The sequence below is a fragment of the Poecile atricapillus genome, chromosome 35 (assembly GCF_030490865.1).
Source record: "Poecile atricapillus isolate bPoeAtr1 chromosome 35, bPoeAtr1.hap1, whole genome shotgun sequence".
Classification (NCBI taxonomy): Eukaryota; Metazoa; Chordata; class Aves; order Passeriformes; family Paridae; genus Poecile; species Poecile atricapillus.
In genome coordinates this window covers 2,593,568-2,609,664 of record NC_081283.1, presented here as the reverse complement: position 1 = coordinate 2,609,664, position 16,097 = coordinate 2,593,568, and the positions used below count along the sequence as shown (strand labels likewise).

At 49.3% G+C, this 16,097-nt stretch overlaps 1 protein-coding gene across 3 annotated transcripts in view; it reads left to right on the top strand.

The window, feature by feature from the left end:
• Positions 1-16,097, top strand: part of DIP2B (disco interacting protein 2 homolog B) — a 62,852-nt gene that overhangs the window by 40,504 nt on the left and 6,251 nt on the right. For all 3 annotated transcript variants that reach the window (XM_058861147.1, XM_058861146.1, XM_058861145.1), the window contains 22 exons: positions 498-600; positions 1,628-1,692; positions 2,185-2,278; positions 2,973-3,092; positions 3,692-3,806; positions 4,409-4,548; positions 4,746-4,882; positions 5,157-5,237; positions 5,360-5,487; positions 6,534-6,648; positions 8,257-8,458; positions 8,778-8,887; positions 9,006-9,086; positions 9,613-9,736; positions 10,026-10,147; positions 11,568-11,679; positions 12,172-12,281; positions 13,010-13,140; positions 13,675-13,843; positions 14,725-14,895; positions 15,369-15,430; positions 15,562-15,619. In XM_058861147.1, the coding sequence (XP_058717130.1) occupies positions 498-600; positions 1,628-1,692; positions 2,185-2,278; positions 2,973-3,092; positions 3,692-3,806; positions 4,409-4,548; positions 4,746-4,882; positions 5,157-5,237; positions 5,360-5,487; positions 6,534-6,648; positions 8,257-8,458; positions 8,778-8,887; positions 9,006-9,086; positions 9,613-9,736; positions 10,026-10,147; positions 11,568-11,679; positions 12,172-12,281; positions 13,010-13,140; positions 13,675-13,843; positions 14,725-14,895; positions 15,369-15,430; positions 15,562-15,619 (2,550 nt within the window). The remainder of the gene's footprint in view (positions 1-497; positions 601-1,627; positions 1,693-2,184; positions 2,279-2,972; positions 3,093-3,691; positions 3,807-4,408; positions 4,549-4,745; positions 4,883-5,156; positions 5,238-5,359; positions 5,488-6,533; positions 6,649-8,256; positions 8,459-8,777; positions 8,888-9,005; positions 9,087-9,612; positions 9,737-10,025; positions 10,148-11,567; positions 11,680-12,171; positions 12,282-13,009; positions 13,141-13,674; positions 13,844-14,724; positions 14,896-15,368; positions 15,431-15,561; positions 15,620-16,097) is intronic.

Genomic DNA, 16,097 nt, shown 5'->3' with positions numbered 1-16,097 from the left:
CTCGAGCACTGCTTGGAATAGGTTGGAGAATTGTTTTTGTTGCAAAAAGTGAGGGATGGAGACAGCTGAGCTCTGAGGTGGTGCTCGATGACACCCATTTCTGACAGCAGCAGTTTGAGTTCTCTGCTCTTGCTGGTAAAGCTGATTTTTGTTTGTACTCCAGAAGGCGACTCGTAGGGATTGCAGTGGTTTAAGTGGTGGTTCAGCCATCCTGAAATCACAGATTGCCTTTCCAGTTTGTTCCAGGAGCAGGAGGAGATGTCGTGAGCAGCAGTGATAGTGAAATAAACACAAACATTCATTTTTCCTCCCATCTCCATGGAGATTTCCCGTGTGTGCCACCATCTCCTCGGGCTTAAGCCTTCACACAGATGGTTTTTTTGGGTTTGTCTCAGCAGCTTGAAGAGAAAAGTTTTATTTTCACGTGGATTCTGTGATTTAAATTCCTTCCTCTGTGGGATCCAGAGCCTTCCCTGACTCTTTTCTCTCCTGTGCAGTACAAGACCAGCAAGGAGGGCAGCGTCATGGGTGTCACCGTGTCCCGTGTGGCCATGCTGGCCCACTGCCAAGCCTTGTCACAGGCCTGCAACTACTCTGAAGGTGGGTGAGGGCACAGAACATCGAAGGAATGAAGGGTTGCCAGCATTGTTTTAAGTGGTTGCCTCTCATATCTTTAATATCTGTTTATGAGTATCCAATATTTACTTCAAAAAATAAAATTTAAAAGCGCAGATTAATTCTCTACCCCCCCTCCAGAAAAAGGTGAAAATTAGCTGTGATGTTTTTTCCCCATCCAAAACTGCATCATTTTCACTGCCATGATGAGGAGGTATAAAAAGTGGGATTTGTGTCATGTCTGTGAAGTTACTGAGTGAGCCAAAAGAGGAGCAAATGGATGAAAAATGGAGCATTTTCCAGCAAGCTCCAGCCCCCCTCTCACTGCACTGATGGCTCATAGGAATGTTTGAGCAATTGATAAAATTGATAATGTGTAAATTTTATTATATATATTATATATGTATTATATTTTATTATAACCCAGAGCTTCTGGGGCCGGGGCTGTTCTGCTCCTGTGAGGTTTTTTGGGTAACCCAGAAATGGAGATTGGAAGGTGCTGGTGTTGTTCCAGAGGGTTTTGCTGTAGGTTATGATTTATTCTGGTGCTGCCTTGTAAATCAAGCTAATTCCTACATCCATGAGTGAGACTATTTATAGATCTGTAGGTCACAGAGCTTTAAAATGCAAAGTTTGCCTTTTAGAATCCATCACTCGAGCTCCCATCGCTGCTGAGAGGGCTTGAATGATGTTCTCTGGCTCCCCTTCCCTCCACTGCTCGTGCATAATGAGCTTCAGACCCTTCCTGTCCCGCTGATGGGCATTTCAGGCTGGAATGTGATTTCCTTGTTTTCCTGGACGTGTTCCTGCTCAGGGATGGACATGCAGCTGTTCCTTGGCAGGGCAGGGAGCTGTGATCAGTGACACAATTAACAGTGTGATCAAACAGGGTTTGCCCCGTGGAGCAGCTCTGACACATCAGGGACAGCTTCATCCCCCTGCAGCTCCCAGGAATGATGGGCACAGCTCTGCTGGCACCTTGCACCTGACAGCTTCACCTTTCTCTTCCCAGGTGAAACGATAGTGAATGTGTTGGATTTTAAGAAGGATGCAGGGCTGTGGCATGGCATTCTAACGGTGAGTTGAAGCGTTCCAGAACTCTCTGTAATGACAGATTCATGATTAGATGGGATATTAGGAAAAATTTCTTCCCTGTGAGGGTGGACAGCCCCTGGCACAGGGTACCCAGAGAAGCTGGGGCTGCTCCTGGATCCCTGGGAGTGCTCAAGGCCAGGTTGGATGGGGTTTGGAGCAAGCTGGGACAGTGCAAGGTGTCCCTGCCCAGGGTAGAGATGGGACTGGATGGGCTGTAAGGTCCCAACCCATTCCAGAATTCCATGGCTCTGTGATAACAGCCATTGAGGCCATGGCTGAGGAGCATTACCTGTTAAAACAATCATTTCTCTCCCTGCCACATCTGCATTTCTCTGGGGGAATCACCCTGACTAAACCTCTGTGAATTCACGATGGGGTGGAAGTTGATGGGCACTGGGGCTGACTCTTAATTCGAATAAACTCGATGAAAGGTTTGTGATCCATTTCCTAACAATCTTTTTTCCTGCTTTTCAGAATGTAATGAACAAGCTGCACACCATCAGCGTGCCCTATTCTGTGATGAAAACCTGTCCTCTCTCCTGGGTGCAGAGGGTTCACGCCCACAAAGGTAACTCAGGATGATCCACAACTTCAACTTCAGGAGTGAGAGACATTAAAATTTCAAATGCCTTAAATCCCTCTTGCTCTTCACGATAAATCTCGAGGGCCATGAGTTTCACTAATGTCCATAATTAATTTTTATTTCACAGTTGTAGATAGGATTTTCTAGGTCCTCAGGCTGGGCTGGAGCTCTAAGACTCAACAGGAGATTTAGCCCCCCAGTCGTGTAGATACTTGTGGAACTCCTTGCATTGGTGACTTGCCAGAGGTTGGAACAGGAATGTGACAGCTTGGGAGGACAGGAGACTTTGCCATTTATTTCTGTGCACAAAATCCTCAGTGGTGGGGAACATGATGGGCATCTTGTGGCTTGGAGCCAGTTTCTTTCATGAAACCAAGAAAATGGCAGAGTGCAGCAGGAGCCCTTGATCCCTGGGCTCCCTGAGGGCTTTCAGAGGGTGATATTGATTTATGGGCTTTGGAGGAGGAGCTGTGATGATGACAGACCCTGGCTCAGGTGGTGGCAGTGCCACAGCAGATGCCATCCTATGTTGGGTTTGCTGTTGCTGCAGTCTCGGTTATTTCAGGCTTCCTTAGGTGAGAATTCCCACATTTGGGGGTCTCACACCGTGTATCCATATGAAAATAACTCTTGGAAAGCTTCATTTTGTCCTGAGCCGGTGTTTTTGTGTTGGCTGCAGCGAAAGTTGCTCTGGTGAAGTGTCGAGACTTGCACTGGGCCATGATGGCCCATCGGGACCAAAGAGACGTGAGCCTGAGCTCCCTGCGGATGCTGATCGTCACCGACGGTGCCAACCCCTGTGAGTGTCCCCAGCCCCTCCCTGCAGCCCCCTGGAGCAGAACCAGCTCCCCTGGGCTCTCCTTGGGGACAGAGCTCTGGCTCCTGGTGCTTGGGCACAGCACGAGGGGGTTTCTGTGTTGCCATCCTTCGGGTTGTGAGAGATCCTGCAAAGCAGGAAAAGGGAGAGTTTATAAACTCTCCATAACTCATGTTATGAGCTCTTTATAAACAAAAAGGAAAAGGCAGTGTTTATAAAATCAGTCAATTGTTCAGGCTGGAAAAGACCTTTAAGACCTTGGAATCCAGCCCTTGACCTAGCACCACTAAACCCTGTCCCCAAGTGCCACATCCACAAGTCCTTTAAATCCCTCCAGGGATTGTGATTCCACCACTGCTCTGGGCAGAATCCAGTGTCTGAACATCCAGTCTGGGCTCATTCCAATGCCTGACCATCCTTTGATTGAGGAGATTTCCCCTGATATCCAACCCAAACCTCCCCAGCACAACTTGAGGCCGCTTCCTCCTGTAGTTTCTCAAATCCTCCTCCTCACCCCTCTCGTAGATGGGCACAAAATCAAATTCTGTGAAGTCCTAGTGGCATCTTTTCTTTTTTCCTAGGGTCTGTTTCCTCCTGTGATGCCTTCCTGAGCTTGTTTCAGAGCCATGGGCTCAAACCAGAGGCGATTTGTCCCTGTGCCACCTCCCCCGAAGCGATGACCGTTGCAATCCGGAGGTAACAGATTGAGTCATCCAGGCTGGGCTTTGTTCACACTTGGGTTGGCCATATTTGATTTAAAGCACATAATAAACTCCTCTGACATTTACTGTGTGTGCTCAGGTCCTCAAGTCGCTGAGCTGTTAAACCTCCCTCCTGAGATCCAAGTGGTTTCTGTGGTGTGTGACAGCTCAGCAGTGCCTGAGAGCTGCTTTTCTTCCTCCTGCTTTCCACAGCCTGGGAGCTGTTCTGAGAATCTCAGTCTGAGATGAGATTTGAGATCATTTGGACATTCTCATGCTCTGCTTCTGTCCATTGCTGCCTTCTGTAAGAAGCAGCCCTGCAATCACGAGCTGGGGTTTGCCATGGGGTGAGAGAATGAGCTGGCAGAGGAGCTGCAATGCTCAGGAGCACAATTCCTCAGGGATTGAAAATGTGGCTCCCTTGGGTGGGGATCCCTACTGCCAGCACAGTTTGAAACGTTTATACAGAGCAGAGACACTGATTTGAATGAATTTTATTGATGAATACACAGATTTCTGTTGCTGTGCCATCTCCATCTGGGTCTAACACCAAGCTCAGGTGCCTGATTGTATTTTTTCATCTTGTGTCCTTCCCAGGCCTGGGGTCCCCGGGGCTCCTCTGCCAGGCAGAGCCATCCTGTCCATGAACGGGCTGAGTTTCGGTGTCATTCGGGTCAACACCGAAGATAAAAACTCTGCTCTCACTGTCCAGGACGTGGGGCATGTGATGCCAGGAGGTAAAAACAGGCAGGAGGCTGATGTGAGGTGTTTTTGGGGATGTTTTAGGAGCAGAAGGGGTCAGTGTTATGCCCCATATCAGCCTCGGTGTGGGAGAGGTGGGGCAGCCTCAGTCATTTCTGTCACAGTTAAACACGTCAGTTCTCACACAGGGCAAAGTCTGGGAGCTGTTTTAACAAAAGCTGATTTGTCCTAGGCATGATGTGTATAGTGAAACCAGATGGGCCACCCCAGCTCTGTAAAACAGACGAGATTGGTGAGATCTGTGTGAGCTCCAGAGCAGGAGGAATGATGTACTATGGGCTGGCAGGGGTGACAAAGAACACTTTTGAGGTATGTCTAGCAGAATGCATCTTTCCTGCTTTGTTTTCTGTGTGAAACTGCTGGTCTTGGGTTTGTAACTGAAGTGTTTAATGTTGTTTTTTAAAAACATGCACTGGAAAACTCCTTGCAGTTGGAGATACGCAGAATCCCCTCCATAAACATCTCCCACCCTACCACAACAACTCAGCTGTACTGAGGCTTCCCTCCCCTTCTCTCCCTTTAAGTGCAATTCTTGGGCTGGGGAAGGTTTTTCTCTCCTCCAACGTCCTCCTTTGTGTTTCAGGTGATCCCTGTGAACTCCTCTGGCTCTCCAGTGGGGGAAGTGCCCTTCGTGCGTTCCGGCTTGCTGGGATTTGTGGGACCTGTACGTGAGGCTTTGCTCTGACCCCTCAGCCATCCTTTCCTTTCTCTTTCTCAGAGAAAAGCTTTTGGGGGAGGGAGGATGGGTGAGAGGAGCTGGCTGTGAGTTCCTCACTTGTCTTGCAGGGCAGTTTGGTGTTTGTGGTGGGGAAAATGGACGGATTGCTGACGGTGAGCGGGAGAAGACACAACGCCGATGACATCGTGGCCACTGGGCTGGCCGTGGAGTCCATCAAAACAGTTTACAGAGGAAGGTCAGCACAAAAAAACCTCCTCCCTCCCCATAAGCTGCTGCATGTAATTGAAACAGAAGCTTTTTCTCAGAGTTCTCTTTGGGTAGCTCAGTTAAAGTAAACATGTTTTTGATTTAGGTGGTAATTGCCCCGATCCTGCCCGACACAGATCTTTTTCCCACTACCCAGCCTGGCTTTTCATCAAGTCTGTGCTTTAGGGAAAGCAATCAAGTAACAAGAGAAGTCAGCCACATGGAGAAATTAATTCTGTGTCTCTGCAGAGTTGCAGTTGTTAGCTGCTGGCTGGTGCAGCAAGGAAAAGTTTCATTAATGTCCAAAGATAGTTGATTTTTATTTAGCAGTGGTGGATATAATTTTCTGGATCCTCAGGCAAGGCTGGAGCTCATATCTCCCAGACTCTGTGAGAGATTTTAAACCATCATGTAGGTGCCTTTAAATCTCCTTTCATTTGTGCTTTTCCAGAAGTTGGAACAGGAATGTGACAGCAGGTTGGGAGAATGGGAGACTGTGCCATATGGAAATTTCATCTGAAAATGGGATTTAACTCCTTAAATACCTCCCAGTCTTTCCTTTTGGCTCACGTTAATTGCCTGACTCTTTTTGTCTTGTTTTTGCCCCACGATTATTTTAACAAATTCTTTAATCTCTCCTTGGCTTCTGTCCTAGTTTAGGGCAAATTAGGGAGGAAAACTCCAAAAATTAGCAGAAAGAGACTTCTGTTTCTCTACAAAGACTGAAGAAAAGACTCTAGCAAAAATTGAGACTGTTTTTGACCACCAAAGTTCTAAAGTTTTTTTGTCTCTATGTTATCATACGTACAAAGAAATGGTCAAGTAGTAAAAGATAAAAGGGTTTTCTTAAAGTTTATTCTGGTGTTCTTATTCTTGTAGTTTGTTAATAAACTGTCTTTATTCCTTTTTAAATTTTAAGCCTGTTTTGCTCTTATTCTAATCCATATCTCACAGCAAGAAATAAGTAAATTTTTTTTTTTTTGTAATTACTGGTTTTTTGTAATTACTGAAACTGGAGTGTGCCCTTTCCCTTAGGATCGCCGTGTTCTCCGTGTCCGTGTTCTACGACGAGAGGATCGTGGTGGTGGCAGAGCAGCGGCCGGACGCCTCCGAGGAGGACAGCTTCCAGTGGATGAGCCGGGTGCTGCAGGTGCAGCCAGGGGGAAATGCTGCTGCCTCTGGGGTGTGGGCAGAGCAGAGGGCACTGGCACAGCCCCGAGGGGGAGGGAGTGCTTGGATTTCTAAAATCCTCTTCCTCTCTGCCACCACTGTCCGCCCGCAGCAGCCAGGGAGACTGGGGAGGTGGATTAGCTTGGCAAAGAAGATCCTAAAAATGAGCTCTTTCCCTTAGCTGAGATGGCAGTTACAGCTTTATTTCTTGGGACCCAGCTTTATTTATTGGGATCCAGCTTTATTTCTTGGGATCCAGCTTTATTTCTTGGGATCCAGCTTTATTTCTTGGGATCCAGCTTTATTTCTTGGGATCCACTTTATATCTTGGGATCCAGATTTATTTCTTGGGATCCAGCTTTATTTCTTGGGATCCAGATTTATTTCTTGGGATCCAGATTTATTTCTTGGGATCCACTTTATTTCTTGGGACCCAGCTTTATTTCTTGGGATCCAGCTTGATTTCTTGGGATCCAGCTTGATTTCTTGGCATCCTTCAGGGTGAGGTGGCAGGAGGGAAAGAGGAAGAGGTATGGATAAGCACCCCTTTTTGAAGGCAGGGGAAAAGGATGGGGGGAATTCACACAAGCAATAAGGGGAACTGGGGAGAACAAGATAAGGGAAGGAAACCTAAAATTCTGCATTTTTGGGGGTACATTTTTTGGGCCATACCATTTTTCCTAACTCCATTACAACAAGGGAGCCCAGGTTTCACATCCCTCTTGGCACAAGGTGTTTGTGCAGGGTCACAAGCTGTGTCCTGTGCTGTGGTGTCCTGAGGGAGCTGCAGTGACACGATAAGGGGAATGGATTCAAACTGAAAGAGGAGGAATTTTAAGTTAAATTTTGGGAAGAAATTCCTCAGCCAGTCTGGGATTCCGTGGAGGTCCTGGGAGAGCAGAGGGGCTCAATCAGTCTCCTCTCAGAACTGCAAAGCAGATCCATGCTCGAGCTTTGGTGTTCTGCTTTTAGTCTGGATCATGTGGAGCTCAGAGTTGGGCTTCAAAGCCACCCTTTTATTTGGAGATGCCTTTTCAGCAGGGACCAAGTGCAGGGAAAGGCCAGAACAGCTGAATGAGTGTGGTCCTAAAAGAATGAGTAGCAAGTCCTTCCTTTGAGAGCTTCCTGCTGCATGTGTGTCATTCCAGGGATGACATTCAGGGAGTGAAATGTGCAAGCTGGGGTGGAAAACCAGGGAAGTACCTGGTGCTGTGAATAATGGATCAGATGCCTGAGTGCTGAGGCGGGCAGGAGGGAACAGAGTGTGATGGTTCAGAGGAGACAGATGGATACAATCCCGAGATCAGAATCGTGTGATTCATCAGGCAACTGTGGATATTTTGGGATTTTGGTCATGAAAGATTTAAAAATGGATTTGGGTGTCTATGAAATGGGCTGTAAAGGCAGGGATGTACCCAGCACTTCAGGCTCACTGCAGGACTCACTGAGCAGAGGTCAGGTGGGATGTCCGTGATTGACTCGCTCCTCCTGCACCTCTCAAGTCCAGGGATTTATTTTGCATCATCATCAGCAGCAGGCTGTGTCCAGCAGTGCCAGGAAGGCCAGTGACCATCTCTCCTTTCTCTAGGCAATTGACAGCATTCACCAAGTGGGTGTTTACTGCCTTGCTCTCGTGCCAGCCAACACATTGCCAAAAACTCCGCTGGGAGGGATCCACATCTCCCAAACCAAACAGCACTTTCTGGAGGGCTCTCTGCACCCCTGCAACATCCTCATGTGCCCACACACTTGTGTGACCAACTTGCCAAAGCCCAGGCAGAAACAGCCAGGTAAGCTGAACAACCCTTTTTATTTGGTGGTGTTAAACTGGGGCTCGGTGATGTCCTGCTCCCTGTGCCTCGTGCTGGGCACCAGAGCCTGTCTTGTTCCCTGTGGCTGGGGCGTGTTCCAAGCCTCTCTTTGCATGTGTTAGTCAGGAATTTTGATTCCCACCTTTGAACTCAGTGGGATTCTCCCTCCTGGTGAACTGAGACCAGCAATGCCTGCTGAACTCCATCAGCCAGGCTTCGTTCCCTGGAGCAGTGGGATCCTGCAGGGACTCTCTGAACCTTTGCTCTGCTCCTTCCCAAAGTGCTGATGTCTCCACAGGTGTGGGCCCTGCCTCTGTGATGGTGGGGAACCTGGTTGCTGGGAAGAGAATCGCTCAAGCCTCTGGGAGAGATCTGGGTCAAATAGAAGACAACGATTTAGTTAAAAAGGTAAATCAGTGTTTGTGACAACTGGAGAATGGAAAGGAGTTTTCCCTCCTGGGTGCAGAGCAGCACTGGAAAGCACTGAAGGAGAAGCTGGTGTTGAACTCCTGCCTGTCTTTTCCAGCACCAGTTCCTGACAGAAGTGTTGCAGTGGAGAGCTCAAGCGACTCCTGACCACCCACTCTTCCTTTTATTGAATGCCAAGGTACAGTCAGTGCTGAGTTGTTGGGTTTTAAGGTCCACATGTTGTCCAGTGCCAGTTGGAGAGCCTTTAAAATCTCTTCCCCTCTGTGTCAGATTTTGCCCCTAGATTTGTAACTTAAAACTTGACCTTTGACCCTCTAGGTCCCTTCAGCAAATGACTCTCATGGTTCGACACTTCATTTTAAAACTGAGCGTGTTTGTAGGTCCCACTGGTTCCTGTATCAGTTAATGGTGTATCCCTTGGTGCCACCATCCCTATCAATGGTGTTGAGTATATTCTGGCAAGGTTCTGGTGCAAGAAGACCTGAACTGACTCCCTGGAAGGTAGAATTTTCTAGAGCAGATCTAACTCCATCTCTGTCCTTTGGTACTGTAGTGGATGAGTGGCTCACTGGGCGCCAGCAGCATTTAGGTAGAGATAACTCATAGCTGTAGCCTCCTGCTAGCCAGCAAGCTTGGGTTTATTTCACAGCAGCCACTTTGTCTTGTGCCAGCCCCTGTTTAGAGCATTTTTGTCTCCTTTCAAGGGAACCACTGTGTGCACGGCCACCTGCCTTCAGCTGCACAAAAAGGCTGAGAGGATCGCATCAGTGCTGTGTGACAAAGGCCATCTCAATGCAGGAGACAATGTGGTGCTTCTTTATCCTCCTGGTGAGTGATTCCCACTGGGGAAACACAGCCTGGGCTTTCTTTGGAATCTCACTGGCATGTGGAAATACGGGAAAGGCACTCAGTGCTGGTGAGAGGCGCTCACTGCTGTGTCCTGACTGACTCTGGAGCCATTTGACACTCAGGATGTTCTTTTCCTCTACCATGGAGATGTTTTCCTGTGTGCTTCCTTGACTTTCCCCATTCCCTATCCCGAGCTTTCTCAGCTTCCTTGTGCTGCCCTGGGTGCTGTGGGAGTGTCCCCAGTGGTGCAGCTGTGGTGTCCTTGCAGGCATCGAGCTCATCACGGCCTTCTACGGCTGCCTGTACTCGGGCTGTGTCCCCGTCACCGTGCGCCCGCCCCACGCCCAGAGCCTGGTGGCAACACTGCCCACAGTGAGGATGATCGTGGAGGTGAGTGCCAGGGCTCCAGGGGTGACACAAATGTCACCATGGCTGGAGCAGGGCTGGTTTGGTCCAGAGGGGACACAGAGTCACACTGACAGTGCTCCAGGGGTGACACACGTGTCACCATGGCTGGAGCAGGGCTGGTTTGGTCCAGAGGGGACACAGAGTCACACTGGCTGTGCTCCAGAGGGGACACACATGTCACCATGGCTGGAGCAGGGCTGGGTTGATCCAGAGTGGACACAGAGTCACACTGACCATGCTCCAGAGGGGACACAGAGTCACACTGGCCATGCTCCAGCGGGGACACAGAGTCACACTGACCATGCTCCAGAGGGGACACAGAGTCACACTGGCCGTGCTCCAGAGGGGACACAGTCACACTGGCCATGCTCCAGAGGGGACACAGAGTCACACTGACCATGCTCCAGAGGGGACACAGAGTCACACTGACCATGCTCCAGAGGGGACACAGAGTCACACTGACCGTGCTCCAGGGGTGACACACATGTCACCATGGCTGGAGCAGGGCTGGCTTGGTCCAGAGGGGACACAGAGTCACACTGGCCATGCTCCAGAGGGGACACAGAGTCACACTGACCGTGCTCCAGGGTGACACACGTGTCACCATGGCTGGAGCAGGGCTGGGTTGGTCCAGAGGGGACACAGAGTCACACTGGCCGTGCTCCAGGGGTGACACACGTGTCACCATGGCTGGAGCAGGGCTGGTTTGGTCCAGAGGGGACACAGAGTCACACTGGCCGTGCTCCAGGGGTGACACACGTGTCACCATGGCTGGAGCAAGGCTGGTTTGGTCCAGAGGGGACACAGAGTCACACTGGCCATGCTCCAGGGGTGACACACGTGTCACCATGGCTGGAGCAGGGCTGGGTTGGTCCAGAGGGGACACAGATTCACACTGGCCGTGCTCCAGGGGTGACACAGTTGACCCAAGCTCACATTGTCTGTGTGAGAGGGATGGAGGCACATCATGGAGCTGGGGGACAGTGTTCTTGTTCATTAAATGCCAGAGAGAACCTGCTCCTCACAGACAGCTTTCTGACAACACCAACATGATGCTGCCACCCAAAATTTCACCTTGACTCTCCTTATTGCTGGGAAAGTTCAAATGCTGCAGATGAGCCACTTCCCAAGCCCAGTAACCAGGAGACACCATGGGGAAGAAAGCTGGATCTTGCTGTGACACCTTGTCACCTGCTCAAGAGGCTCTGACAGGGTCTGTGCAGGCTGGGCTGCACTGGGGCTTTAGTGAAGGGGAAGCAGAGCAGAGTGGCAAAAGCCAGAGAAAGGAATTCAGGTTTGCTGAAAAGAAATTGGCTGCAGGTGGTGAAAGTCTCTGGGCATCAGCTCTTGCTGCTGGGACGTGCTCTTGCCTCTTTGTTTCAGTGAGGGTTCACCTTTGCAGGTCAGCAAAGCCGCCTGTATCCTCACAACCCAGACCTTGATGAGGCTGCTCAAGTCCAGGGAGGCAGCTGGAGCTGTGGATGTGAAAACCTGGCCAACCATCATCGACACAGGTGAGCTCTCAGGGCCAAGAGGCTCCTTCAAGTTCTGTGTGGCTTCCAAAGTCCCCCCATTTTGCTGAGTGGCTCTTGAAATTCATTTGAATATATACGAAAGGTATCCAAGATGTGCCCTTGTTCACTGAGAACTCTTCTTTGTTTGAATATGTACAAAAGCCATCCAAGATGTGCCCTTGTTCACTGAGAACTCTTCTGTATTGAGCTGTGCATGGGAAATGATTGCAGTGACAACAGTGATTGCTGGAGATAACTTTAATCTCCTTAAAACAAGGGCGAGTTGGTCTTTTCTCCCTTTTCCTGAGAATAAATAATTTTTTATGTGGGAGCTTGGGCAAGAGTTTTGCCATACACTAGCCTGTCTCTTCTGGAAAGAGAATTAACAGAAAGCTTCATCTCCCATCTCTGGTGTTTTGAAAGTTGTGTTCTCCTTTCACAGTCAAGTAACCAAAATTAAGAAACAAAATTAATAGTTTCTCTCTTGCACAGATGACTTGCCCAGGAAGAGGCTGGCCCAGATCTATAAGCCACCCACACCCGAGATGTTGGCATATCTAGATTTTAGTGTTTCCACAACAGGCATGCTCACAGGAGTAAAGGTATAGTAAGGGGTTAGGAGATGGGCATTCGTGTCTTGTCTTTGCCTGACCCTCTGAGCCACCTCCCTTTGACCTCCACCTCCAACTTGTAGCTTAAACAAAAGCCCTGATTTTCTTCTAATAAAGCTGTGGGCTTCAGCTCAGTGAGTTAGCTCTGCCCTGGAGGAAAGCAGGTGCCCACAGTGGGAGCAGGAATTCTGCTGCTGCCTCCCACTGGAGAGCTGCCCTGGGAGAGCAGCAGAGCTCTGAGCTCCACTGGCCTCCAGCAAGAGGCAGGCAGAAAAAAGAGGATAAGAAACTAAAAAAGGAAAGCCTTGAACTGTTGTTAAGGTTAATCCCAGGATAGTCAGGGTTGGAAGGGAGCTCTGGAGATCCCCCAGTCCAAGGCAGGGTCACCCAGGTGACACAGGAACATGTCCAGGGGGGTTTGGAATGTCTCCAGAGGGGAGGACTCCACAACCACCCAAGGGCAGCTGTTCCAGTGCTCTTCCACCTCCATGGAAAGCTCTTCCTCAAGTTGAGGTGGAACTCAAACATCAGCAGCTTCAAGTTGAGCAGTTGCTGTCACTGTTGGTGTCAGGGCTCTGCACGAGCTGTGGAAGCTCAGGAGCCAAAGCACAGCTTTGCCTTCACACCAGCTCTCCACAAAGCCCTTTTCTCTGTCCTGCCCGTGCTGGGGAGTCCCTGGGTGCTGTGCTGGGCTCTCAGCAGTGTCCCCTGTGTTGCAGATGTCCCACGCTGCAGTCAGTGGCCTGTGCAGGGCCATCAAGCTCCAGTGTGAGCTCTACTCCTCCCGGCAGATTGCCATTTGTCTGGACCCCTACTGCGGGCTGGGATTTGTGCTCTGGTGCCTTTGCAGGTAGGACTTCGTGGGTGGAAAGGGGCAGATGAACTCCTGGCTGGTTGGAAATGGGAAATGGGTCCTTCTGGGTGTAATTACAGGCGTGTTGACATTACAGAATGACTTAATTTACAGTAGAGGGGGGGAATTTGTCTTGGAACTGACAACAACACGTTCCCGTTTTGCTGCAGATTAGCAAGATGTTATCCCATCTTGATTATGTGTGTTTGTGCTGCCAAATATCCCTGGCTTCAGAATGTTTCTCTTCCCTTTCTTCCTTGATTACATGTTGCAATAAGGGAGTTTTTGTTCTGTGTGGGGTTGAGCCAGTTCTCTTCCTTCACTGTCAGCGTGTGTTTGTGCGTGGATAAATTGTTATTCTTGTACAGTAAAGTTGCATTTTTAAAATGCTGCTGCTCCAGTTTGCCTCAGCTGCAGTCCCACAACCTGCCTTTGGACTAGCAGGGATGTAATGTGCAAGCACAGCAAATATTAATTTAAAGATAACTGCAAGCTTCACTGAAATGTTTTCTCCCTTAATGTTCTTCACAGTGTGTATTCTGGACATCAGTCAATTTTAATTCCTCCTATGGAGCTGGAATCCAATCTTTTTCTCTGGTTATCTACTGTCAGCCAGTATAAAATAAGGGACACTTTCTGTTCCTATTCAGTCATGGAACTGTGTACAAAGGGACTTGGAAACCAAGTTGAAATGTTAAAGGTAAGAAACATTTCCTGGGTGTTGTGTTACATAAATTAAGGGAACTCTGGTAATAAAGCAAAGTGATAGGATTGTTAAATAGAAATTTTTCCTTTGCACAAATGTCCAAAAGCTGCAGCCCCAGGAGAGGAGAGGAGTGGGAAGGAGCAGGGAGCAGCTGTCAGGGAATGTCAGGGCAGCCCTGAGCAGGGAGGATCCCGTGCTGCTCTGCAGCACATTCCTTATGTAACAGTCTGCAGTGGAAACTCAGACCAGCACATGATGGGAAGCAGGAGAGCTGCTCCATGGAGGTGTGTTCTCCTGGGAGAGGAGAGAAAAGGAAAAACAGCTCCATGCATGCCTCAGGTGGCTTTTTCCCTGGGAATTCCTGGAGTAGTGGCTCTGTGAGGTTAAGGCTCAGCCTTGTTCTCTGGTTTGTGGAACAGGGCTCTGCAGGTGCCTGGGCTGTGTCACAGGTGAGCAGCACATGGCAGCTCCTGCCTGCTGCTGCTCAGAGCATTCACCAGACAAAGAAAGATGGAATCAGGTCCCAGAGTTGTTGGAGAGTCAGTGCAATCCCAGTGGATGACTTTATTCTGCCTGGGTTTGGTTTCCATCTGTTTAAGCAGTGACTCAGAGGTGTAATCTCAGCTGAGCTAAGAGCTGGGGCAGAGGAGGGAGCTCTGCCAGTCCATGTCTTGCTCTGGCTGCATTTCCAGGCTGTGGTCAGACACGATTTGGAGTCACAAATAGAATCAGAAAAAGGGAAAGTAACTTGGAACACGAGGACTGAGTTTGTCCTGCATTTCCCGAGTAATTTCAAGGGATAAGAAGCAAAGATAACTTCTTGAGAGGGGACAACTGAACACCTCCTGCCCTTTGCCTCGTGTGTGTGTGTGCAGGCCCGAGGCATTAACCTGTCCTGTGTCCGGACCTGCGTGGTGGTGGCAGAGGAGCGGCCGCGCGTTTCCCTCACTCATTCCTTCTCCAAACTCTTCAAGGACATCGGGCTGTCATCCCGAGCCGTGAGCACCACCTTTGGCTCACGGGTCAACGTGGCAATCTGTTTACAGGTGAGGCTTCCCAGGGCTCTTCCTTGTTGCTGGCACCACGTTCCAGCTGCCAGGCTCGCTTGTGATTCCACACTCCCCGTCTGAAGCCCAACATCTGCCCCGTGGAGAACAGCTGGCACAAGATTCAAGCAGCTTCTCTCATTTGCAGCTGCCAAATCGTATCACAGATGCTCAAAAGAAGTGAAACACTGAATCTGAGGTGTTTATTCCCACATAAACAGAGCCTGGTTGCTCCAGGCTGGTGGCTGAGAGGGCCTGGGGTGTCTCCCCTCTCCCCAAGGCTCCTTCCCACACAGGTGTTCCAAAAAGTCACCTCCTCACTGAAGGGTTTCCCTTAGTGCAGCTGCAAAGGTGGGGGAATATCAGTAGGAATTCTGCTGCAAGAAACCCCTGGCAATGTTTCTGGGCTCAGAAGTTACCCTGACTGCTCTAAATACATCAGTGATTTTTATTTTTAAATATTAACTCCCCAGGGAACATCGGGGCCCGATCCCACCACGGTGTATGTAGACCTGAAATCCTTGAGACATGACAGGTACTGTAAGTTCACTTAAACCAACTTATTAACTATATAAAGCCCTCCCTGCAGTGGTGCTGAGTTCTCACACCGCTCCAGACACTTCAGCTCTTTGTTTTTTTTAACCCTGACAATGTTTTTACCTTCAGGGTCCGTCTGGTGGAACGAGGAGCTCCTCAGAGCCTGCTGCTTTCTGAGTCTGGGAAGGTAATTCCGTGTTTCTCCACTCCCCACAGCCCTTGTGCTGGAGCTGGGAAGCACCTGTGGCATGGCAGGGGGTGGCACTTGGTTACACTGTCCCTCTGGAAAGTCAGTTTGATTTATGAGGAATTAATTGCCTGTTGATTTAGGAGCGTGTTTTGCTGGAACTCTTGGGGAATTTCTCTGTTTTGCAGTAAAATGAGCCTTACCAGAAGTGTGGGCTCTGGTATTCCTGAAATCAGCCTGTATTTGGGGTTTACTGGAGCTCTTACTCCCTCATAACTAAACAGAAGGAGGTTTTCCTGTAGTTTTTTAGCTCTATTATTCAAAATCAAGGTCTATTAACATGTACAGGCCCAGAATATCTTACCTGTGTGTCTCTGGAGTCATGGAATCCATCCATACCCTGATCCTGCCTTGCTGTACCTACCCTGACCTGATTGATCCCTGTTTGTGATGTCCAGGGGTGAAAGCCTGCCCTGAT